At 46.9% G+C, this 27754-nt stretch overlaps 1 protein-coding gene across 1 annotated transcript in view; it reads right to left on the reverse strand.

The window, feature by feature from the left end:
- The window catches only part of LOC309543506 (uncharacterized protein), a 194277-nt gene that overhangs the window by 138885 nt on the left and 27638 nt on the right, over positions 1 to 27754 (reverse strand). The window contains exons 2-4 of the mRNA XM_082275981.1: positions 19594 to 19932; positions 15411 to 15737; positions 1330 to 1437 (exon numbers count right to left, since the gene is read on the reverse strand). Of these exons, the coding sequence (XP_082132107.1) occupies positions 1330 to 1437; positions 15411 to 15737; positions 19594 to 19932 (774 nt within the window). The remainder of the gene's footprint in view (positions 1 to 1329; positions 1438 to 15410; positions 15738 to 19593; positions 19933 to 27754) is intronic.

A 27754-nucleotide genomic window follows, 5' to 3' on the forward strand; every position in this document is an offset into this window, starting at 1 on the left:
ACAGGTCAGGTCATTTTTGAATTAGGTTTGCTACTACCAGAGGTTCGTCCCTAACTTTGCCACCATTGCTACACCATTGCTACACCATTGCTACACCATTAACTGACTTAACAAAAGGAAGTCAGTGACGATAAATTGGAATGCGGATGCTGAAGAAGCTTTTCAGAAACTTAAGATGGCATTGAGCCAGCATCTGGTGCTCGTGGCTTCTAATTTTTCTAAGGAGTTTGTGGTGCAGACAGATGCTTCAAGTAGGGGGGGGGGGGTTAGCAGCAGTTTTGTCTCAATTGGTCAATAGGGAAGAACACCCCATAGTTTTTCTCGGTAGGATACTGATGGTGGAGGAGAAGAATTACGCTGTGGCGGAGTGAAAGTTTCTCACCATCAAATAGGCTCTGGACTCTCTGTGGTATTTTCTGCTAGGTAGGATGTTTTGCCTGGTATCAGACCATGCCCCATTGATCTGGATGAGATAAAACAAGCAGACAAATGCCAGAGTGACCAGAAGGTTCCTTTCGCTCCAGGAGCTCAACCTTGTAGTGGAGCATAGACATGGGAGACAGCATCAAAATCTCGATTCCCTCTCTCTCAAGTACGTTTTATGGGTTTGAATTTTTCCTCCAACACCTCTGCATTGAGAAGGGGGGGGGGGGGGGAGATGTACAGGATGCCAAGAATGGGTCCTGAACATGTGCTATGTGGCACCAATATTTGGGTTATAGTCCCTTTAAGGGAAATGTGTGTGTACTCAGGGGTCTCATCCGAGATGAGTGAGGAATTCCGGGGAGTCGTGTAAAGGAGAGGACTGACTTGCAGTTCTCTTAGTATTAGTAGAGACTTATTTGGGACCCAACATTTTGGAGACCAGCAGTGACATTCGGGTGGGAAAAGGACCTCCACTCCTGACAACAGGGACTGGGGTCCCTACAGAGTTAAGCAGCCTTCAGGAAGCAGCACATAAAACTGGAAGTCCTTAGTACTAGGTGTGGTAAGTAGGAGTTGAAGAGAGACCTGTCTGAGGTGCACGTGTGCTGGGAGCTGCCAAACAACCAGAGTAGGCCAGTGCTAACCTTGGGGTAAATCCCATCTATAAACTATATGTTTCCTTTATGATGATTGTGCTGAAGAGAAGCTTTTCTGTTATAATTTCTGGGATTGAGTGAACTCCGTGTTGCTGCTAGAGGTACAGGTCTAACATTCATTTTTTCAAGTATGTAAACAATCCCCCAATGTCCATGGGGTGCATTTATTTTTTCACTGACGTTATGATCCCTATGGCACCTTAGTGAGGTCACAAATTTAAATAAAATAGAACTGCGCACTCCTTACCTTTCTTTAGAAATCTGAAGTAGAGGAAAGCCAGTAAACCCAGAATTAACACCAACAGAAGTGTCACAACCACAGCGGTGATAATGGCTCCGGTGTTATCTTCTCTCTCTGTAATGATAAAGGACAAATAAAGATTTGGGTGTAGAATACATATGAGGCACTTCGGTTTGTTTTTAAGGCAACACAGACAGTTCCTTTTACACACCCTGGAGAACCTGGAGTCTAATATGGAGGAGTTCTGTGTATTATGGTGAAAAGATAACAGAACCTGAATAGTAAGGATGGGTTCACATCTGTGCAGGGGGTCCTGGATGCGGGTCCACACCCTATTCCCGCAGCCGTAACCAACCGCAGAAAGAAATGCACTGGATGCGTGCGGCCAATAAGCGGCACACTGCATGCACTGAATATTGCTCCCGGACTGGAAATCCCACTAAACGTGCGGTTCCTGTGCAGGCTGCGGTTTCTACAATGGATCAGGGACCTTTTCCCTTCATTTCAGGAGGCATGGCAGCCCATTGAACCTAGCCTGAGTACAGAACCCCATACAGCAACAAACCCACATCAGGATGGAATGTGAGGTTATATATTATAAGTGCGGTACTATTGCTGTGTCCTCCTCCGGGGGATCTCCATGGAAGGCCATACTGCCAGGATCTCACCCATTGAGCTGTTATGGATGGGATGCGGTATCGCTGTAGATGGTCAGCAGTGCAGCCTAAATTGTCAAATAATGGAGATGTTAAAGTTCATATAATACAAAGTCTGTATTGACTCATCTTCTCTTTCTCCTGGGATAGTCAGCATGTAAGGGGGAAATCTGGCTTTTGTCATGGATCTTCAGAGACACACCACCAATTGCATTACAACGCAGCCATTTGCATGCAGTGAGATGGAAGCAGTGCTGATACACCAATCACAGCGCAACACACCGTTTCCTTTTTTTGTTTTTAAACAACTTTATTGAAATATTACACAAGCAATTGATTGCATGGCACTGCACTGCGCTGATAAAAACTAGAGAATTCATTGCTTGTCCTCAGCACAAACCACAACAACATGGTGGTGTGAACCATCCAGGTAGGAGAGAATGCACTTTGCCTGGTCTTGCAGTGGAATTGCACTGGAATATCTGCCCAACGCTGTTATACTGGTATGGATAGGCCCTGCCACAGGAGGAGGGTGTAGGGATATAAATCCCAGTATCTGCCTAATGCTGTTTTCTTGCTGTCTGAATGTCTTTTCATAATGGTTTCTCCCTTTAGTACTAATTGCCAGCCCTGTTATGGTTATAAAGCTGTATTAGATATAGGACTATGGGTTATTACTTAAAAATTGGTAGCTCCAATCACGAAGGAGTTTGTGTCATATAGTTTGGGTAAGGCAAACTGTTAAAGAGGAAAAATTGTATGGAGAGAGATAGTCTGTCTATCAGATTACTGGCACCGTCCCCTTGGGTAAGGTACACAAAATATAATCTAACCAGGTATGGTAGTGGACTCTTAAAGGTAAGGGGGGGGGGGGAAGACAAGTGTGGAAATAATTCTCCCAAAGCCTGCATGTGGGGATTTAAATGCCTCTACTGTATATCAACAATAAAAAAGATTAAACTTTAAAAGAATAATTCATATTTATTAAACATTACAGACAATGAATATTAAAAAAGAGATACAGTCATGATAAAGTGTAACAATGCATGTATACAACGCGTCACATGACCTAAATGTGGACCATATGATCTGCTTTTGGATCTACGCGTTTCGCTCATATTTAAGGAGCTTCTTCAGGATCCAAAGATACATGCATATCAAACAAGCTTTTATAATGTCACAGTATCTAGAATAAATAACAATACATATCAGTATACATCAAACATGATATATCCACACAAAACATAATACAAAGAACATATTAAATTAATAAAAAATCATTGATGGAAATAAAAATGAATGAGCAGAGAAAGAAAAAAAAAGGGGGGGGGAATAGAAAAAGGAAGGAAGGGGAACGGATGAGGGGTGTGAGGGATCAGGCTGGATTGGGCCATCAGTGGGGGGGGGGGGGGGATTCCAAAGAATTGTAAGGCACTTGTTACACTTTATCATGCATTGTTACACTTTATCATGACTGTATCTCTTTTTTAATATTCATTGTCTGTAATGTTTAATAAATATGAAATATTCTTTTAAAGTTTAATTTATTTTATTGTTGATATAGAGGCACATTTAAATCCCCACATCCAGGCTTTGGGAGAATTATTTCCACACTTGTCTTTTTCCCCCCCCTTACCTTTAAGAGTCCACTACCATACCTGGTTACATTATATTTTGTTAAATAGGAACTTCAATCAAATGACGAACCCCTTGAACTTATGTACGCACCAATGAATGAGAAGCCAAAGGTCTTTTCACGGTGCTCAAGCCAGTTTCTAAACAACAACCCACTGAAGAAGGGCCAGAACCTGAGCCATCAAAAAGGAACAAGGATTGACTCCTCGAACCTCACACCAGAAAATGTACGCCTTCTACATCCAATGATAAAGATTTTGAAATGTAGATTTCCTCGCCTTTAACATGGTAGGAATCGTCGAGCCAGACAAGTCCCTGTCCTTCAGCACCTGGCTCTCAACAGCCAGGCTGTCAAAGTTAGCGACCGTAAAACAGGATGGAAGATCGGCCCTTGAGACAACAGATCATCCCTAAATCGAGGCCTCCAGGGGATGTCGGCGAGCAGTCACACCAGGTCGACGTACCAAGACCAGCGAGGCCAGTCCAGAGCCACCAGAATGACCGGTATCCCTTTGGCCTCGATCCTGCGTAGAAGTTATGGAAGAAGCTGGAGTGGAGGAAAGGCGTAAATTAGATGGTACCGGCTCCAAGGAGTAACCAGAGTGTCTGTAGCGTCTGCCAGAGGATCTTGCGACTTGGCCACAAACATCGACATCTTTCTGTTGAGACGAGACGTCAACAGATCCACCTCGGGGGTGCCCCACTGCAGACAAATCTGAGGAAACACGTCCGGATGAAGGGACCATTAGCCCTGATCTAAACGCCTGATGACGGAGGTAATCTGCCTGCCAATTTTCCCCCCGGAAATGGGCACGGCGGAGCGGGCCAGAACGAACCATTCTGCCCACCGAAGATTGCCGCTAACACACTTTTCATGCCGCCCTGGTGATCCACATAAGCCACGGCCGTGGCGTTGTCCGACTGAAACCACGCCAGGAGCTCCTGGAGCTCCGTCCAATGATCCAGGCAAAGCCTGATCGCTCAAAGTTCCAAGACATTGATGGGCAATCTGGACTCTTCCAACTTCCAACAACCCTGGGCCGAGTTCAGTCCCAGGACCCCTCCTCACCCAGACAGGCTGACATCTGTCATGACCACTGTCCAGTACAAGGGTAGTAAGGACTTACCTTGTAGCAAGGTCGTGGGGCGCAGCCAACAGACCATAGAACACTTTCTTGCCCAACTCAGAAAAACCACCTTGTCCAGTGACTTGGCTCCTATTAAAGGAGTCTCGTGTAGAATTGTGCAAATTGAACCACTGTGAAGGTGGACAACATCAGGCCCAACACTCACATGTGCGCCCAACGAGACAACCACATGTGGGCTAGCAACAGTTGAATCACAGAATGCAACTTCTCCAGAGGAAGGAACACTCCGGCTAGAGCTGAATCCAGAGTCAGCCCCAGATAATCCAATCTCCTGGTCGGAATCAGGGCAGACTTCCAATAATTTAGAAGCCACCCCATCTCCCGCAAAGTCTGGAGAGTAATTTCCACATCAGCCATCAGAGCCGATGGAGACTCTGCTCCCAAGAGGAGGTCATCCAGGTACCCCAGCACAGCAATCCCCCCCGACGCAGATACACTAAGACCGGGTCCAGCACTTTTGTAAAGAACCGAGGAGCGGAGGTTAGACCAAAAGAAAATGCCACAAACTGATAGTGCTCCTTTCTCACAGCGAGGTAACGCTGATGCCGGGTACAAATTGGAAGGTGCAGGTAGGCATCTTTGACATCTAAAGAAGCCAGGGATCCCCCTTAAAGCAGGGATGCCATGACAGGGTATGAATAAAACCCCCAAAAATGTTCAGACACCAGAACCAGAAAAATCAAACCCTGGGACAAGAAGTCCTGCCCTGCTCACAACAGAGCTTGCAGCTAATCCAGGGGCAAGTGCACATTGGAAGGAAGGAACCGTTCTGGAGGACAAGAACGGAATTCTATCTTAGAACCGAATACAATCACCTCGTGGACCCACTGGTTGCTGACCCGGGAAGTCCATGGCCCTGGAACCAACTAAGATGTTCCCCCACCCCAGATATGGATGGGGGCAAACCTTCATGCTTTGTTAGCTTGTCTGGAGAAGCTTGCTCTCTGATTGCCAGACCAAGGCAGCTAGAAGCCTCCTGAAGAGGCTTTGAGGGGCTCCGAACCTTTTTCTAAAGTCCCTGAGGGACGAAAAAACTTCTTATGGGCTGAAAAGGAAGTCCCACGCCGCCGGTGAGGCACCTTCCCCTTCCCCTTCCCAGACTTTGGAAGAAAAGTATTCCTACCCCCCCGTCAGACTCCAAATGATGTCCTCCAGGGTAGCCCCAAACAGGCACTCACCCTAAAAAAGGCAATTGAGTCAGGGCCTTCTTGGAGGTTTGAGCCGCAGACCAACACTACAGCCACAAAATACGCCTAAGCACCTCTGCTGAGAAAGATAGCTTAGAGACTCACGGGAACCGCATCCAAAATGCATCACAGATAAACTATGGACCCTGGACCAACTGACCTGCCAGTTTGCCATGGGTGGGGGAAACTTGAAGCCCCCCCCATGGCTAGATGCAAAAGCGTCCCCCACACCATAAGTGTTTCTGAGACACCAGAGTGGAGGCCAAAACAGGCCGCAATAAGGCACCAGCCATAGTAAACATGTAACGGGCCTTAGAGCTTCTGCCCGACTGTCAGCCGGATTTCTAAAAGCCGGGAATTCCGCCACCAAAAATATGGTTGTCTTAGTCAACCTGGTAATAGGGGAACCCGCCTCCAGTAGGACCGTCCACTTTCTCAGAAACTACTCCTCAAAGGTATACCGGACAGTAAAGCATCTTGGAACCATCAAGGGTCATATTGGACGCACCCAGCACCTATAGACACAATTGTCAAAATAAGCCGGATAAGAGAACACCATAGCCGCCCGGGGCGGCTTGTGTGTACAAAGGGAACAGCCTTGGCTGCATCCCCCAACATAAATGGCTCCTGCACTGACGCAATCAGTGCATCTACCAGCGCCTTTTTTGTGCAGCGCAGCAGCCATGGAGGAATCATCCTCACTGTCTGACGGGTCAGGGAATGGTGGACTCAGACCCCGTAGAGTGGTCCCATCCGCAACGAAAGAGCCAAATGCAGGAGCTGAGGAGAGGGCAGGGGCAGCATTCACTAAGCCAATGCCCAACGCCATCCTTACCCCTCACAGAGGGTCGGCGACTCAAGCCCCACCAACTGAGGCCCACAAAGGGGGCCAACCGACCGGACCACACAAGGGGGTCCCCGTTGGGCACCCTTTCAAGGAGATCCGCAGAGGAGGCCACAAATGGACCCCCCTAATGGGGACGACCCGCTGATAATGTGGGAAGAAGTGGCAGGCTACCCCCACAGTGCCACTAGGAAAGGCAGCTAAACCTGCTGGGACCCTGTTCTCCCCCTCAGAGCTGCTCTACCAGAAATACATTTTTCGTCCGCGCGGCCTGGTAGGCTGCAAAGCTGCAGCCTTAAGTTTCGGCCACGGGATCGCGAACCGCGGGGAACCTGCAATTAGCCAGGGGAGAGGAGGGGAGTTGGATGTCCTGGAAAACAAAGGCGGCTTCAGCCATCGCAACTGGGGCCGCCCCATTCAAGTACCAGCTAGTAGGCCGCAAAGGCGCAGCCTAAATTTTCGGCCTGCCCGACCATGTGGCATTTGGACCTGCGGATACCCAGTAACCCCGCCCGCCAGGCCCACCAGCTGTCCCAGGCAGATCCAAAGATGGCCACCCACCCCATAGCCGGCCCTCGATGGGGACAGAGCGCCCGCAGGTGAGTGGGTGTCCATAGGAGTACAGTATTGATGTCATTCACCTACAAGGGGGAGGCAGGAACTGATAATTGTGTGGTCGCGCCACGCTGTACCCAAAAGTGGTATTTGATCACCTCTGCGCTTTTTATTTTTTGTGCTATAAACAAAAAAAGTATATTAAAAAAAATAAATAAAATAAAAACAATATTTTTTACTTTTTTTCTATAAAACATCCAATAAAAAATAAAAGGAAAAAATCAAATTTCTTCATCAATTTAGGCAAATTTATATTCTGCTCCATGTTTTTGGTAAAAAAAATCCCAATAGGCATAAATTGATTGGTTTGTAAAAATGATTGTATCTACAAACTATGCGATAGATCACGGAATTTTTATTTTATTTACTTATACTATGGCGGCGATCAGCGACTTATAGCAGCACTGCGATATTGCGGTGAACAATCTGACACTAACGGACACTTTGTGGGAATCAGTGACACTAATACAATGACCAGTGATAAAAATATGCACTGTCACTGTCAGAGGTGGCTGGTGCTCAAAATTTGGGGGGGGGGGGGGCGGCAAACCAATGACAGCCCCATCTCCCGTGGGAGCCGAACGGGACACCGGTGATCAGAGGCCCCCTTACCTTAGGAGTCAGATGAGAAAGATCCGGGGTAGGGCTGCCGCTCGGCTCTCCACCTACTCCTTGCTATTGGGCTGTTACTTCTTCTCCCGGCTGAACAGGAACTGGGTCCTGAGACCTGATTGGCTGAGAGTCCTAAAACTTCCTGACCAATCGGGTCTCAGGACCTGCTTCCTAATTGGCAGGGGGGAGAATCAGGAAGACACCAGCGAATATTAATTTGCTATTATCACACAACTGGGTGGGTTCAGGGCGCAGCCCTCCCCGCAGTACTTCCCAAGACTCTGCATTCACTATATCTGATCCCCCCAGGACTCTGCATTCACTATATCTGATCCCCCCAGGACTCTGCATTCATTATATCTGATCCCCCCAGGACTCTGCATTCACTATATCCCATCCCCCCAGGACTCTGCATTCACTATATCTGATCCCCCCAGGACTCTGCATTCACTATATCTGATCTCCTTTTGACTCTGCATTCACTATATCTGACCTCCCCAGGACTCTGCATTCACTATATCCGATCCCCCCAGGACTCTGCATTCACTATATCTGATCTCCCCAGGACTCTGCATTCACTATATCTGATCTCCCCAGGACTCTGCATTCACTATATCTTCTCCCCAGGACTCTGCATTCACTATATCTGATCTCCCCAGGACTCTGCATTCACTATATCTGATCTCCCCAGGACTCTGCATTCACTATATCTGATCTCCCCAGGACTCTGCATTCACTATATCTGATCCCCCCAGGACTCTGCATTCACTATATCTGATCTCCCCAGGACTCTGCATTCATTATATCCGATCTCCCCAGGACTCTGCATTCACTATATCTGATCTCCCCAGGACTCTGCATTCACTATATCCGATCCCCTCAGGACTCTACATTCACTATATCTGATCTCCCCAGGACTCTGCATTCACTATATCTGATCTCTCTATGACTCTGCATTCACTATATCTGATCTCCCCAGGACTCTGCATTCACTATATCTGATCTCCCCAGGACTCTGCATTCACTATATCTGATCTCCCCAGGACTTTGCATTCACTATATCTGATCTCCCCAGGACTCTGCATTCACTATATCTGATCCCCCCAGGACTCTGCATTCACTATATCTAATCTCCCCAGGACTCTGCATTCACTATATCTAATCTCCCCCAGTACACAGAACATGGAAAGGAAATTATTTTAGTAAATATAAACTGCTAGATCCCTTTTCCTGGCTCTGCGTCATGCCATCATACTACGGGTCAACTACGCCCCTCTGACCCCCATAGGACATCCCTGAAATAGCATAAAAGGCAGGCAGTAGCTGGTGGAGGTTCTTTTTTTCGTCCTCGCTCCGGACACCTTGAAAATTATGTTATCCTTCCTTGTGGCCTTCCCAGGTTCAGCCTCTCTCCTGGGTAAGAAGACCCCTCTTATGGGCTGTAAATCTCCCTGGATGGGGGGTTCCCCTTGGTGCTGGGGGTTACATTGCAGTATAAATTGCTGCATTTCATACTGACACCATTACTTGACAGCTAAAACTGCCACATATGCCGTATTCCAGTGGAGGTTATTTCCTCGCTTTGGTTACAGTATGAATGATGAAGCTGGCTGGTGATTTTTTTGCTGTATTTTTCTCCCCTTAAAGATGCTTGCTGGCGCTTGTAGTTCACTAGAGATGGTGGTTTTGCATGCTCCAGTGTGGGGGGAGGGGGCCAGCCCAGGCTTCCTCTGATCACTATGGAGCTGTTGGTTAATCAGTGGAGGCAGTCTGCAGCTGGTTTCCTCTTCCTCTGTGGCCATACACGGTGTGTAACTGGGTCTCTGCTGCCCTCACTGTGAGTACATGCACATCCTGGTCTACTTTGCCTATGTTGAAGCTTGGGGTATTTTTGTGTAAAGCTGCCGCCAGCCTCAAGGCACTGAAGATTTTTTTGGGAAGGAATGCGTTTTTGTTTTTCTTTATCTTTTTTTGGAAAAAAAGAAAAAAAAAAGAGAGCAATGTATGTGGCCAGGACGAAATACATTTTTGTCAGTTGGTCACTCCGAATGGACCTCATCGAGTGTGGAGCCACAGTGTTGTGGGGGTGAATGTGAACTAAGCACCCTGCAACCTTGATTTTTATTCCCCAGGAGATCACAGACTGAGATATTGACACCGCTGTGAATGCTTCACATCATCTGATCACTAATTTGGAGGATATTTCAGCAATACCTTAAGGAGGTCGTCCAAGGATCTTCCTCTCACTATGCTTAGCACAATGAGGTGCTGGGAGGATACATTGCCAGGAAGGAGAAGGTGTCTGTGCCTTAATGGGGTAGTCAGAGGCTCTCCTGTCCACTATTTGTAGCCTCAGTTACTGTGAACACCGGATGCAGTCACCATTCCCAAGTGTTGGCATACAGCATGCGCTGCTTTACAATACTGTTGCTACCTGCTGCAGAGACAACAACAAGGTTACTTCTGTTTGTGGGTGACAGACAACAGCATAAGCTGGCACTTTATTTGCAGCCTGTGGCTATCCTATTAGTCCTTATTGCTTAGAGCAGATGAGGTTCTCCATGAGTGGAGGAGAAAGGGCTCTGGTTGGGAAGCTTGTGTAAAGTTTTGTTTGCCTGGCTCTTGGAGATGGCCCAGGACTACAGCATCAGAGTTGCCTTAGTGGAGATAGCCTATGGCCACACCACACCACCCTGTATGTGCTTGATCTCAGAAGCTAAGCAGGTTTAGACCTGGTTAGTGGATGAATGGGGGACCACATGGGAACACTGAGTTCTGTACAGCAGCACATATACCTCTTTACCAGAAGAGGGCAGTAATACTGATAATTGTGCACTTAGCTTCTCTAGGTTTCTGAGTCAAGCTGCCCCAGTGCTGTGGGGGACAGTTCACCACTCTAGGTCCATGGGGGCCCTTACATGTTCTGCATTCTGAGGCTTTGCAAAGTCTAACAGCCATAGGCATGCTTCCTCAAAGCAGAGGCAACAGGGGGTTTGTGCTTTCGGAAGCCTTGGCACCCCGGATATTTTGGGCCTGCATTTCCCATGATGCTCATGCACTCTGAAGTGTAGTTGGGCATTGTGGGAGGTGTGGTTCTGGGGTGCAGGTTTTAAAAAGAAAGCAGTGTACAATGTTTGCATTGCCTCCCATACCCTGGAAGACCTTTTTAAATGTTTGAGGATCAATGATCGCTAATTTTCTCATCCCTGCAGCAGTTTCCTGTTCCTTACCATAGCTCCCATGCTCCACCAATCTGTCAACAGTTTTAAGGAGTGATTTGTGGCTCAGGGCATTCTTTCAAGACGGATGCAGAGGTGGAGCATGAATATTCATTCCCTCTCTTGGGTCACAAATGTCAGGTGGCCTTTGGATTAATCTTAGTACTAAGCAGGTGCAGGTATTATGAAGGGTCCTGTCTTTATGACAGAGTCCTGGAAAACCATTATTTTGGTGGTAAGGAAAGGAGGCTGGTGCCCTTTTCTGGACTTAGCAAACGCTAGTCTACATATTCCTATAGTCTGGGTTTGCCAGCACTTCTCAGGTTTTCTAGCAGACGATGACTTGGCCTAGGTCATGATATGTTTTTTGGTTGGCATTCTCCCCAGAATCCTCTTGAGCGTATTATCAATCTTTATGGCATTTATTTCCTCAAGTGATATCTTGCGGATAGCGAAATAGGGGTGCTGCAGCTAAGTAACGTTTTAGCCTGCAGGACCCTCTAGATCTTGGAGTATCTTGTCAATTTTTAGTAGATTCAAATTCAGTCTACTTAAGTCCTGGATCGCTGTTCATTGCAAGCGAAGGTCATGTCCATCCTTCTGGGTCTGGGTATGTTTTTGGTCACAGCCCCCGCCCCAGAACCCTTCTGGAGGTACTATCTATCCTTAGCGCATTCGTTTCCTCAGTGATATCCTGCTTAGAGCGACGTAGGAGCACTGCTGCTAGTTAATGCCTTAGCCTGCAGGACTCTCAAGAGCTTTCATCTTGTCAAGTTTTAGTAGAATTGAATTCAGTCTACTTACTCCTAGATCGCTGTTCAGTGCTAGTTAAGGTCATGCCCATCTTTCTGGGGCCTGGGATCCTGAGCATTATGTGGACTATATCCTGGTGTTGGCTCACTCCAGGGATTTTCTCGTAGGCCACCAGGATCAAGTCTTGCGGACCCAATCAGAATTTGGGTGGATGGTGAATGTGCAGAAGAGTCAACTTGTTCGTACCAATGCCTAACCTACCTGGGCAGGGGTTTCAGTACCGTCCAATACAAGATTTTCCTGTGAAGAGAGGAGATCGATCGAGTCTGTGCAGAGACCGAGGGGATTAGGTTCTCAAAGGAAATCACGGTTCGTCTGGAGATTATTTTTTTTTTTTTAGGCCTCCTGACGGCCTGTATCCCAGCAGTGCCTTGGGCACAGTGACATAGGAGAAGGTTTCAGTTCTGCCTTCTAAGCCAGTGGCGCCGCAGTTCTCTCAGCCAGAGGTTCCAGGTTCCTCGCTTAGTTTCCAACAACCTTCTGTGGTAGACCAAGAGGAGCAACCTCTCCCTGGGCGGGCCCGTCAGCCCTGGAGACTGGATCACGATTACTTCGGAGTCCAGTCTCCAGGGTTGGGGGGCGCATTGCCTACAACTGAAAGTGCAGGGAGTGTGGGACCAGAGTTTGCCATGTTCCTCGAATCTCCTAGAACGAACAGCGGCCAGGGAGGCGCTGAAGACTTTTCGGCCCGTAATCCAAGGCAGGAGAGTCAGACTTCTAATAGACAATACGACGGCAGTGAAACAAGGGGGGACAAGAAGTCTGCAACTTCTCCAGGTAACTGCGGAGGTCTCGCTGGACTGTTCAGCATCGTGTCTCCCGGGCCCTCAGAATACCCTAGCAGACCAGTTGAGCAGGAACTTCACCAACTACACAGGATGGATGCTAAATCCAAAATATTTGTCGAATTTTCACCCAATGGGGAGTTCCCGAGATAGACTTAATGGCAACACATTTCAACTGTCAAGTTTTTTCCCCACTTCTTTTGCCCTCAAGCTCTGGCCCAGGATGCTCTCTATCAGAAGTGGGGCTTCAAGCAGGTCTACCTATTTCCACCAATTTACTCTGATCCGCAAATCATTGGTGAAGATCATGGAGGAGGGAGTACCCGCTATTGTGATAGCTCTATTCGGGCAGAGGAGGCCACGGTTTCCCCTTCTTGGCCGTCTGGCGGGGTGTCCTCCAATAAGGCTCCCTCAGGTCAGGGACCTTCTCATCTGCAACGGCCACACTCACCCCAAATCGGCCCATCTGGCCTTGACTGCATGGAATTTGAAAGGAGCAAGCTCCAGAACCTGAATCTCTCTGACTCAGTAATGTCCACCATTCTGTCATACAGGAAATAATCTACTAAGGCCACTTATTATAGAGTGTGGCAGGGGTTCGAGGCTTTCTCAGTCCAACAGGGATTTTCTTTCCGTTTCCCCTCAGTGGCGAATATATCGGATTTTCTGCAGTATGGCCTCGACTCTGGACTAAGCTTCAACATGGTTAAAGTACAAATTTCAGCACCTTCGGCCCTTACCAATACCTCATGGTCAAAGGAGTCTCTAGTAGTTGGATTTCTCCATGCGGCAATTAAGATATACCTGCCTATTCGTCCTTTTCTTTCCAAAGTGTGATTTACCGTTCGTATTAACAGGGTTGCTAAAAAGCCCTTTTTTTCCCCAGATTCGGACAGTCCTTTATGGTACCTGACATTAAAGACGTTTTTTTTGAGAGTTTTGGTCTCAGCCAGATGAGGCTCAGACACTGTGGCCTTCTCCTACAAAGAGCCGTTCTGCACCTTCCTTCAGGACAGCGTGGTGTTACGACCTTCTCCGAAGTCCTTCCTAAAGTCTCATCGGAATTTCATTTTAATTGGGAATCAGTTCTCCCGGCCTTTTCACCTTCTCAATCAGCCTTGGAGGAGCCTAGATGGTATGATCTGGATATTAAGTCTCTCCCACAGACATAGCTGCCCAGAACGGTCTTGTTCCCGAAAACAGATGCTCATTTTTGTATTCCCAAATGGTCCCAGGATGGGTATGCCGGCCCTCCAAGAGTCCTCTCGACAGGGATAGTTAAAGCAATCCAAACAGCTTACTCCCTGGAAGGCCTCCCCCCTCCTCAGGAGATCCGAACACATTCCATAAGAGCGGTGTCATCCTCCTGGGCAGCTTGGTCCAAAGTATGGGCAGACGTGGTCTGTAAGGCAGCAGGTTGGAGATCTCCTAATACCTGCATAAAACGCGATAAGCTGGATGTGATGTCATCCCAGTATGCTCAGATGGGAGCTTCAGTATTGTCTTCTGCTTTATCAAGATATTAAAATTTGGTTCTTGCAGCAGTACCTGGTGTTTGTAATTTATTCTTCCCACCCTGTGTTTTGGCTAGTTAAGTTCCGTAGTATGATGGCATGACGCAGAGCCAGGAAAATGGGAAAATTGTTACCAATACTTACCGTAATTTTCCTTTCCTGGCTCTGCGTCATGCCAGCACAAACCCTCCCTGGTCCGTCACAAGCTCATACAGAACACCTCCACCAGGTACTGCCTGCCTTTTATGCTATTTCAGGGATGTCCTATGGGGGTCAGAGGGGCGGAGTTGACCGTAGTATGATGGCATGACGCAGAGCCAGGAAAGGAAAATTACAGTAAGTAACAATTTTCCATTTTCTCATCAGCAGTATATGGCAGTCTTGTGACTTCTATCAGTGTCCAGTTAAAGCTTGTAGGAGGGGTTTTCATTCTCCTCTGACTGTCCTGTGAGGCTGCATGACCCCTGACCTTCTGTGTGGATGGTGCTGATTGGCCCTGTGCTGATCACATGCACCCTCCCAAGAAAAAAAAAAAGCTCTGTAGCAATACACACCACACTGAGCATATGCAGATGACTCCAAAGGTTCTGTTCTATCAGGAACTTATCAGGGGACAGTGAAAGAAATGGAGGAGCAGAGGAGGACAGGATCAAACAGTCTGTATACACAATGCAGAGGATTAACCCCTTAGGCTCCACAGTGAGTATAACAAGCATGCTTTACTGCATGACTACAGACTGATTTTACTGTTGTGGGTTTAGTAACACTTTGAAGATCTATTTTCTGGTGGATCAAAAAAGTAATTACTGCCCTCGCAGAGACTTTAAAGGTATGAACAAAAATTGGCAATGTAAAGTTATTGCAGTTATGTTCTGTAAGTTTTTTTTTTTTATTATTTGGTCTGGCATACATTGAAGCAGTGATACTGGCAGTAGGTAAATGAGGGGCTCTATTCCCTCCCAACTCCATCTAAAACGAAACATGTTCTTCCATTGTTGGCCTTCAATCTCTTGTGTGCTTCCACCACAATACTAATGATGAGATACCAGATATTACTGACCTGTGACTGTGATGGTGAGATTCCTGGACACTTCAGTCCGGAGAGATCGGTGGCTGATAATACAGGAATAGATGTTCCCATTGTCCTCTATCTTGGGGTTCAGGGTCAGTAGACTTGTCACATTGTACGTCCAGTCTGAATTTATAAGCACGTTCTTTGAACAGGTCCAGATGTCTAGGGTCTCACAGTCAGAAGAGCCCTTATGATGTTGAACCCAGCGTATGGAAATATCTTTTGGATAGAAATAGTGAACGTCACACATCACTGTCTTCTCCGCCCCCTCCTCGATGGTTGGATCTGCCGGTGTCACATCAGCCGATGGAGGAGCTGTAAGAGAATAATCATTATTGTTGTAATCTGCAGAAAATACAGAGATCATATCCACAGACTGTGCAGTATAGAACCCTCAGGAAGTATCAGACTGCTGTACATAACTTCCAGGAGAAGACATAAGAAAAAAGAAAACGGCTAAAAGGTGGAGAAGATGACATCCAAAGAGGACTCTACAATGACCGCACTCCCTCCAGTCTACCACCCCAGCACTAGAGGGAGCATTTCTGTCTAAGATTAGGTATATCTAGTCTAATAACCTCTGCCATATGAAGATGTCATTCTCTCTTCAGAGACATCAAACTTTCTAAAATCCTCAGGGGTATGTGAGGAAACAAAGTTCAACCCCCCCATCCACCTTCTTCTGTAAATTTAATATTGGATGCCCGTTCTGACTGAAATAAGGGAAATATATTGACCTCCGATATGGGCCACGAAAGCATCCAACACTAGACCTGGAGAAGCAGAACCCTCATTTACTGCCCAGTAATCTCGGATACTACTCAGGATTTGCTCTAGAATTTTAGGGTGAGAGATTCATTGGGAACCTAGCCCACATAAGGAGCTCGTAATGGACTCAAGAAGAGTATGTCCGCCGTATAAGCTTCCCTTGCCTGATACCAGCACAAAGAGATATACACTCTGGAACAATCCCCCCTTCCCATCTAGCAGCCAATCCACATACACATATACATCCCATAATAGGTTGATTCCAAGGCAGACAGAAACAATAGAACAATGGGATACAGGCACTTAACAATAACAAACCCCACCCCACCTTAAACAACTATACCCCTACAACTCCCCACCCACAACTATCCACCCACAACTATCCACCCACAACTATTCACCCACAACTCCCTATCCACAACATCCCCCATAATAGGTTGATTCCAAGGCAGACAGAAACAATATAACAATGGGATACACGCACTTAACAATAACAAACCCCACCTCAAACTATCTAGCAATGGTCTATGAGATAAACTCCTACAAGCAGCCTGAAAAGGTCAAACCAATTTATCTTCATATATTTCCTGAGGGATATTGTTCATAAATATTATTGTCCCAAGTGAAAGAGGCCCTTGATTCTTTCCACACAAACCACACATATAGAACCCAAGATAACCAGGGTAACACCAAATGCTGAGTCCGGTGTGGTTGTACAGCGAGTCTGATTAGTGCAGACCAGACTGGGGTTCTTGGTTCTTAGGTGTCCCTAATAGACACAGGGTGACTTACACATAGGAGGGACCGGGGAATCTGAACAAGGAGTTTCCTGACCTCTCTAAGGTAATCTGGGTTCCACGAGCCCCCCGCACAACTCCCCATCCACAACAATTCATCCACAACTCCCCACTCACAACTCCCCATCCACAATTATCCACCCACTACTCCCCCTCAACAATTATCCATCCACAACTCCCCATCCACAACTCCCCACCCACATCTCCCCATCCACAACTATCCACTCACAACTCCCCACCCACAACTATCCCCCTACAACTCCCCACCCACAACTATCCCCCTACAACTTCCCACCCACAACTCTCCACTCACAACTCCCCACCCACAACTATCCCCCTACAACTCCCCATCCATAAAAATCCACCCACAACTATTCACCCACCCACAACTATTCACCCACAACTCCCCACCCACAACTCCCCATCCACAACAATCCACCCACTACTCCCCCTCAACAATTATCCATCCACAACTCCCCACCCACATCTCCCCATCCACAACTATCCACTCCCAACTCCCCACCCACCACTATCCCCCTACAACTCCCCACCCACAACTCCCCATCCACAACAATCCACCCACTACTCCCCACCCACAACTATTCACCCACCCACAACTCCCCACCCACAACTATCCACCCACAACTATCCACCCAAAACTCCCCACCCACAACTCCCCATCCATAACAATCCACTCAAAACTATCCACCCACAACTATCCACCCACAACTCCCCACCCACAACTATCCACCCACAACTATCCACCCACAACTCCCTATCCACAACTATCCCCCTACAACTCCCCACCCACAACTCCCCATCCATAACAATCCACTCAACTGTCCACCCATAACTCCCCATCCACCACTATACACCCACAACTCCCCACCCACAACCATCCACCCACAACTCCCCACCACAACTATCCACCCACAACTCCCCACCCACAACAATCCACCCACAACTACCCACCCCCAACTATCCACTCACAACTCCCCACCCACAACTATCCACTCACAACTCCCCACCCACAACTCCCCATCTACTACAATCCACCCACAACAATCCACCCACAACTCCCCACCCACAACTATCCACCCACAACTCCCCACCCACAATTATCTACTGTGACAGGTGGGGACTCTGTTTAAACGACCACTTTCACCACGACAAAGGACACAGAGTGCACATTGGCTCTGTGCAAGACTACAGAGCGTAGATGTGCAGTGCAGAAGACTGCTGTTGCAGCTTTCTCCAGGTTATGGTATTCATGGATGGGGCTCTGTAGTTTGGAGATTTCATTGTGTCTTGGGAGGGACGGAATCTCCAACTCTGTGTCCATGTTTTATTGATGACCAGCAGGGGGCGCTCAGGTGCACACAGCCCTTATAATGAAGATTTAGGAAGACCTCAGGGCTCCCAGTTGGAGACGGCTCCACCCAAGGCAGGCAGGTGGTCTCCAGTAGTCGGAGAGGCTGCATGTGGCAGCCAAAGGCTGAGTGTCTGTAGGAGACAGTAAACCGCCTGGGGCCAGAAGAGCGGGGTACGTCAGTGTGGAGCCGTGTGCATTAGTGTGAAGTCATCCACACTAAAGGAATCTGTGGTCTGTGTGACCAGCACCAAGAGCAGAGACAGCCAGGTGGGCTAGCATTTTCAGTTTGATATATATTTACTGGAGAAGAACCCCTGTGTGGGAAACTGTTATGGACTTTCCTTATTGTTTTATTAAAAATCCCATCACTGCTTACTCACCATCCTCATAATTCCACTCGCAAAATGCGAGCAGGCGAGTGGAATTTTTGAGGGCTGCTGTAACCATGCAGAAGATTCTATAGCAACCAGGGGAATGGTGAGTGAAGGCTTCATAACCCACCATTCATATACACAGGTCAAGGGGTGGGCGGGAGAGACGGCTGCCTTGGGTGCTGTGGTATCATGTTATATGGAGGGGGTGCTGGGGGTGATGTCTTGTGGGGGGGGGGATTGGTGATGAGGAGCAAAAATGTGTGCAGGGAGGGGGATTTCAGCAGGACAGTTGATTTGTACTAGGAGGAGGGCAAATTTATGCTTAGGGGTGAGCATGCAGTCTAGTTTCAAATTATTGGGGTGGGGATTTTTCCTGGCACATATTGCTCATACATCTTGGGGGTGGGTGCAGTTTGGTATGTTCGCCCTTGTCCCGGGACTGGATACACATGTTGCAGAAAACAGAGTTCTGCATAGTCTGTGGACTGTATATGGGCAGATTAGTGAAGCCCTAGTCAGCCCTGGGTGATAGAAGGATCCCTACTGGTTCATGTGGCAATTCACTTGCAGTTTGGGCCTGACCACACTCGCTGTAGGCACAGATTGTAATATGTGTGGTCAGCCTAAAGACTCCAATACAAAAGCTATCACATGGCAGATTCCAACATCAACTGGACCATGGTAAGGGGTTAGTAAGCATCCGAATTCTCATACACAGATCTCCATACTGCAAAATATTTTCCCAATCATTTCTCGAATCATTAACTCCTCCAATTCCCAGTGGGGAAGGCTGAGGCGAGTCCTGGCAATGGGAGAACCTGGAGAAAAACCAAAAGAAAGGAGAGATTACCATCACTTACCTGACACCTCAAGAGTAGCTCTACCTTCAGCAAAATCCGGAGTGTTTATCACTGTACAGGTGTATTCCCCCTCATCCGAGAACTGGACCCGGGGGATGGAGAGCGCAGCGTTTCCATTCCGGATCTCCATCGGCTCCATAGAAGATCCCGGTCTGTATGACTTCTCTTTTCCATCAATATATTCATACACATCGGACTCAGTGCCGTTCTCTAATGTCTTCTTCCATATTACAGAAAGGACTCTCGCAGTATTTATATCTTTTATATCACAGGGAATGGTGACATCCTCATCTCTCAGTAATGACACAACTGGGGTCCTCATTGTCACCTTCACAGCCCCTATAAAATAGAAATAAAGTTATTTGTACTGAGGAAAAAAATATCATTGTGACACCAATATCAGATCAGAGACGTTCTGTCCTCTTCAGCTCTTCTCATCATCCATGTAATGACCATCCTGTAATATATCACCGTCCAGCAGGGGGCGAAACCTCTACCTTGGCCCAATTCCACTGTCATATCCTCCACACTCCTCTCCTGTACATACCGCCCACTGTCATACCCTCCACACTCCTCTCCTGTACATACCGCTCACTGTCATATCCTCCACACTCCTCTCCTGTACATACCGCTCACTGTCATATCCTCCACACTCCTCTCCTGTACATACCGACCACTGTCATATCCCCCCACACTCCTCTCCTGTACATATCGCTCACTGTCATATCCTCCACACTCCTCTCCTGTACATACCGCTCACTGTCATATCCTTCACACTCCTCTCCTGTACATACCGCTCACTGTCATATCCTCCACACTCCTCTCCTGTACATACCGCTCACTGTCATACCCCCCACACTCCTCTCCTGTACATACTGCTCACTGTCATACCCTCCACACTCCTCTCCTGTACATACCGCTCACTATCATACCCTCCACACTCCTCTCCTGTACATACCGCTCACTGTCATACCTTCCACACTCCTCTCCTGTACATACCGCTCACTGTCATACCTTCCACACTCCTCTCCTGTACATACCGCTCACTATCATACCCTCCACACTCCTCTCCTGTACATACCGCTCACTGTCATATCCTCCACACTCCTCTCCTGTACATACTGCCCACTGTCATACCCTCCACACTCCTCTCCTGTACAAACCGCTCACTGTCATACCCTCCACACTCCTCTCCTGTACATACCGCTCACTGTCATATCCTCCACACTCCTCTCCTGTACATACCGCTCACTGTCATACCTTCCACACTCCTCTCCTGTACATACCGCTCACTGTCATATCCTCCACACTCCTCTCCTGTACATACCGCTCACTGTCATATCCTCCACACTCCTCTCCTGTACATACCGCTCACTGTCATACCTTCCACACTCCTCTCCTGTACATACCGCTCACTGTCATATCCTCCACACTCCTCTCCTGTACATACCGCTCACTGTCATACCCTCCACACTCCTCTCCTGTACATAACGCTCACTGTCATACCTTCCACACTCCTCTCCTGTACATACCGCTCACTGTCATACCTTCCACACTCCTCTCGTGTACATACCGCTCACTGTCATATCCTCCACACTCCTCTCCTGTACATACCGCTCACTGTCATACCTTCCGCACTCCTCTCCTGTACATACCGCTCACTGTCATACCCTCCACACTCCTCTCCTGTACATACCGCTCACTGTCATATCCTCCACACTCCTCTCCTGTACATACCGCTCACTGTCATACCTTCCACACTCCTCTCCTGTACATACCGCTCACTGTCATATCCTCCACACTCCTCTCCTGTACATACCGCTCACTGTCATACCTTCCACACTCCTCTCCTGTACATACCGCTCACTGTCATACCTTCCACACTCCTCTCCTGTACATACCGCTCACTGTCATACCCTCCACACTCCTCTCCTGTACATACCGCTCACTGTCATACCTTCCACACTCCTCTCCTGTACATACCGCTCACTGTCATATCCTCCACACTCCTCTCCTGTACATACCGCTCACTGTCATACCCTCCACACTCCTCTCCTGTACATACCGCTCACTGTCATACCTTCCACACTCCTCTCCTGTACATACCGCTCACTGTCATACCTTCCACACTCCTCTCCTGTACATACCGCTCACTGTCATATCCTCCACACTCCTCTCCTGTACATACCGCTCACTGTCATACCTTCCACACTCCTCTCCTGTACATACCGCTCACTGTCATACCTTCCACACTCCTCTCCTGTACATACCGCTCACTGTCATACCTTCCACACTCCTCTCCTGTACATACCACTCACTGTCATACTCTCCACACTCCTCTCCTGTACATACCGCCCACTGTCATACCCTCCACACTCCTCTCCTGTACATACCACTCACTGTCATACTCTCCACACTCCTCTCCTGTACATACCGCCCACTGTCATACCCTCCCCACTCCTCTCCTGTACATACCGCCCACTGTCATATCCTCCACACTCCTCTCCTGTACATACCTCTCACTGTCATACCCTCCACACTCCTCTCCTGTACATACCGCTCACTGTCATACCCTCCATACTCCTCTCCTGTACATACCGCTCACTGTCATACCCTCCACACTCCTCTCCTGTACATACCGCCCACTGTCATACCCTCCACACTCCTCTCCTGTACATACTGCTCACTGTCATATCCTCCACACTCCTCTCCTGTACATACCGCCCACTGTCATACCCTCCACACTCCTCTCCTGTACATACCGCCCACTGTCATACCCTCCACACTCCTCTCCTGTACATACCGCTCACTGTCATACCCTCCACACTCCTCTCCTGCACACACCGCCCACTGTCATATCCTCCACACTCCTCTCCTGTACATACCGCTCACGGTCATATCCTCCACACTCCTCTCATGTATATACTGTCCAATGTCATATCCTCCACACTCCTCTCCTGTACATACCGCTCACTGTCATTGTCTGGTGGTCCGTGGAGGAAGGCTGTAAGGTCCAGGCGTCCTGGAAAGATGGATGTAGGCAGCTGATGATATGGAACCGGTAGACAGAAATGACCGGTCTGGCGTCTTCCGGGTACAGCTGATGTCCGGGGACCAGGTTGGACCAGGTGACGTCACGTGGAGTACGCTGCGTTCCAACCTAGTCTCCGGACATCAGCTGTACCCAGAAGACACCAGACCGGTCGTTTCTGTCTACCGGTTCCATATCATCAGCTGCCTACATCCATCTTTCCGGGACACCTGGACCTTACAGCCTTCCTCCACGGACCTCCGGAGCCATTACAAGCCGTTGATACCCAACTTCCTATGTGAGTTGCTACATTCTGTGCTTTCATTGTCCATCAATAAATACTGCACTTAGAGGCGCTCTGTGTGTTCTTCTATTTGTTCCCATCCACAGAATTGACTTCCCTGTGTCTTGGAGCCAGCCCTTTTTTCAGTTCACATGCATCACTCCTCATAGCACAGTGACTCTTTGGGATCCCATATTATGGACTTGAATATCTTTTTACTGTTTATGGGCATTAATTGTATCCGTGTTCCATCATCCTTCAGTATTTCCTTAGACCCCTGTAAGTTTCATTTCTCAGAGCGCTTGTTTTTCTCCTCTCAACACCTCCAAGATGACCACTGCCTTGGTAAAGAAGCTGAGGGTAAAGGTGATGGCCAAGCATGTCTCCAGACCTAAACCCTATTGAGCATCTGTGGGGGATCCTCAAACAGAAGGTGGAGGAGCGCAAGGTCTCTAACATCCACCAGCTCTGTGATGTCATCATGGAGGAGTGGAAGAGGACTCCAGTGGCAACCTGTGAAGCTCTGGTGAACTCCATGCCCAAGAGGGTTAAGGCAGTGCTGGAAAATAATGGCGGCCTGGGCCGGTACAAGGGGTGTGTTAGATATAACCTTTTTGGGGCTAAACAAAGCACAGGCAGACAGTCTGTTGATTCACTGTACGCTGCTTTCTCTTTCAGAGCAGGAACTATACTTTTTATTACTCTTTTGAGGCATAGACAAAACATGAACTCACAAATGTAACACTGCCATCTAGTGGTCATACAATGTAATAGGCACACAGCAATGACATACAGTGGTTGTTGCTGATTAAATACAAACCTTGTATGCTAACACCCCCACTCAACAACTACTATCTATGTCAATCCCATTTCTGATCTAAGATTCACAAACCTGGTTCTAGCTAGTGGCTTTGTCAAAGCATCAGCAATCATTTTTTCCGACTCACAATACACAAGTACAATCACTTTCTGATCAACTAAGTCATGAATGTAATGATGTCTGACATCGATGTGCTTGGTTCTTCCATTAATTTTCTCACTTGTTGCAAGCTTAATGCAACCCTGATTATCCTCAAATAAGACGGTAGGTTCTGATGTTGCTTCTCCGAAATCCTTGAGTAATTGCTGTAACCACACAACTTCTTGACTGGCATAAGCTGCAGATATGTATTCAGCTTCTGTAGAGGACAATGCCACTGACATCTGTTTCTTGCTGGACCATGATATAGGACTGTCTCCCAATTTTAATAAGTAACCACTTGTGGATTTGCGTGTGCTGTGGTCACCTGCCCAATCGGAGTCCACATATCCCACGAGGTTTAAACCACCACTTGCTGATAGTTTCAAATTTAAGTCTTTTGTCTGTTTCAGATATCTCATAACTCTTTTGATCGCATTCCAGTCTCTTTGACGTGGTTTATCAACTCGCCTGCAAAGAAGAGACATGCTGGCTGCAATGTCTGGACGTGTAGTGGTTGCAATGTAGAGAAGTGCCCCCACTGCTTGTCTGTATTGTTCATTGGATGCGAGAAGATCATCTTCTCCTTCTAACTTTGGATAGACTGTATCCATAGGTGTGCTTGCTCCTTTCGCCTCTGTCATATTGAATTGCTGAAGAATAGATTCAATTTTTGCACTCTGATTCAACAGGAAACTTCCATCTTTCTCACGCTGGATGTCAATTCCAAGATAATGTCACTTCACCTAGGTCTTTAGTTTCAAAGTGCTTGTTGAGTACCCCTTTTAACTTTGCAATTTCATTGTCGTTTTTGTGAGCAATGATCAGGTCATCTACATAAATTAGCAGATACATCCACTCAGTGTCTACTTGTTTAGCATATAGGCACGGATCAGCTTTACTTCTTGTAAATCCTTCATTTAGTAGAACTTGATTAATCTTCAGGTTCCATGCTCAAGCTGATTGTTTAAGGCCATAAAGAGATTTATTCAACTTGCAGACAAGATGCTCTTGTCCCTTTTTCAAATATCCTTCTGGCTGTGACATGTAAATTTCTTCTTCAATATCACCATTAAGAAAAGCTGTCTTAATATCGTAATGTTTCACAATCATTGTACGCATGGCAGCCACTGTCATTAGTGTTCTGAAAGTACTTTGTTTAGCAACTGGAGCAAAAGTAGCATCATAGTCCTCACCGAACTTCTGTGAGTAACCTTTAGCAACCAGCCTTGCCTTGTACCGACAAACTTTCCCTTCAGAGTTACATTTGGTTTTAAAAACCCATTTGCATCCTATGGCATGTTTACCTTGAGGTAGCGCTGAAAGTGTCCATGTCTGGAGATCTTTGAGTGATGTCATTTCTTCATCAGCGGCTTTATACCATACTTGTTTCTCATGCATTGGCAGTTTCTGCATCTCTTTCCATGAACCTGGTTCAGTTTGAACAGCTCTGCGAGCTATGTAAGATAAACGTTCAGCTGGAACACCTTTATTGTTTCTGATTGATTTTCTGACTGAAGGTATTTCTGGTTCAGTTTCAGTTTTTGATTCTTCTGCAGTTATTTCTATTTCTGTATCACTTTCCTTATTTTCTTGAGTGACTGATGTTGATTCTTTCTCAGTTTGAAAAGTTTGAGTCTGTTGTTCAAACTTTGAGCACACAGAACTTTCATCAATTATCACACTTCTGCTGACTGTTACTTTGTTCGTGTCTTGATGTAAAATCCTGTATCGTTTTTGAGATTCACTGTACCCCACAAGCACACCTTCTTTTGCACATGCATCCCATTGTGTACGTTTTTCTTTTGGAATGTGTACATATGCTTTACTTCCAAAAATTCTGATGTGTCTTAAATCTGGTTTCCTTTTGTTCCACAGTTCATATGGAGTTTTTGTTGTTGCTTTTCCCGGCAAACGATTTTGAAGATAACATGCAGTTGTGATAGCTTCTCCCCAGTATGTAGTTGGCATATCAGCATCAAATAGCATGCTCCTCCCACTTTCACACAGTGTGCGGTTCATTCTCTCTGCAACTCCATTTTGCTCTGGGTTATATGGAACTGTTGTCTGTAACTTAATTCCATGCTTCCTGAGAATGGCTTGTGTTTTACCACTTGTATATTCTGAGCCATTATCTGTTCATAGTACTCTGGGCATTCCGCCAAAAATATTATTTACTTGAGCGAGATACTCTTCTAATTTCTCTGGCACTTCATCTTTATTGTGAAGTAGAAATACTGTGGTATACCTGGAGTAATCATCAATGAAGGTCAGGAAGTATTTTTTCTTTCCTGGAGTCATAGTTTTCATTGGACCACAAAGATCTGAATGTATTAAGTCCAGAGGTTTTTGGGATTTGCTGTTGGTCTGCTTGGGAAAAGGTGTCCTTGCCATTTTTCCTTTAATACAGCTGGTACAAATCATTATGTGATCACATGGATTAATCTTAATACCACTTGCATAGTTATTCTCAACTATTTTCTTTATTGTATCAGAATTTCTGTGCCCCAATCGTCTGTGCCAAGTGTGGATGCAGTTTGAATGTTTATCCTCTTTGGCTATTTTAACCATTTCACTGCAGTTCAGCTGATACAGTTCATCTATGATTTTAGCCTTTGCAAGCAAGCAATCCCCTTTTTGTTATGATACAACTGTCACCCTGAAATGTGACTACATTGCCTTGGTTAGTGAGTTTCTTTACTGACAAAAGGTTGCTTTCAAGATCTGGCACATACAAAACATTCCTCATATGGATCCTTTTAGTGATATCTGAAGAGATAGGAGTGATATCTGAAGAGATAGCTGTAGTTATCCCTTCTGTTTTGCTTTCATCAAGCTGAGTGAAGAAACTTCGGTCATTTGTCATGTGACTTGTAGCACCTGAGTCCACACACCATGCTTGCACAGAGGTGACACCATTTTTGGATCCGAATGCATACTCCTTTGTTTCTATGACATTCTTAGCTTGTTGTAATGCACTTTGTTTTTGCATTCTAGCTTTCCAGATTCTACAATCTGCTTTTAGGTGTCCTGGTTTCTTGCACACAAAGCATTCCCGCTTTTCTGGCTGCACGTTACTGTGTTTATTTTTGAATTTTGTCTTTTTTTTTTTTGAAAATTATGTTTATTAAGTTTTATAGCAACATACAAAACAGAGCCATTTGGGCATACCCTGGCTCAAAAAATAAAACAACAAAACAAAAAAAAAAAAAAAAAAAGAGAAACAAAAAGAACATAGAGAGCAGAACAAACAATGGGGGGGGGGGACCCCCCCACTAACCCCCCAACAGTGGCTGCAGCTCAAGGTAGTCAAGAGTATCACAGGTATGTACCGAGTCCTCTAAGCATTGGTGTTCCCAATCGCGGTCCAGTGCACACCGTAGATCACAAGCTTCATATAGCGCAAAGCATATATACACATAAACCTAAGCAGCTGGTCGAGTTACATCAACGGCCGGAGCCGAGGAATCATCAGCGGTATCTGCAGCATCCAACCACAGATCCCACACTTTGTGGAATTTTTTGGAACATCCCCTAAACTTGTACACCGCTTTATATAAAGGTATCATGGAGTTCACCAGCGTTTTCCATTGTGATAACGTCGGGATCCTAGGGGCTCTCCAATGCATCACCACCAGTTTCCTGGCATAGAAGAGCAGAAGCCCCAGGAGGGTACGTGTAGCAACAGAATGGGCCAGCCCGTTCACCAGCCCCAAAATACAAATCTCAATCTCAGCCGGGATAGGAATAGCAGTCAGTTTGGTAATGAAACCCCGGACCTCAGACCAAAACCCCAGCAGGGACGGACAGTGCCAGATCATATGGGTATAGGACGGGGAATCCCCATTACAGCGCCAACAGGCATCCGGGATGTCAGAAGACACCCTGT

The sequence above is a fragment of the Pelophylax lessonae genome (genome assembly GCF_965119305.1).
Source record: "Pelophylax lessonae genome assembly, contig: HAP1_SCAFFOLD_146, whole genome shotgun sequence".
In the NCBI taxonomy this organism is placed as follows: domain Eukaryota; kingdom Metazoa; phylum Chordata; class Amphibia; order Anura; family Ranidae; genus Pelophylax; species Pelophylax lessonae.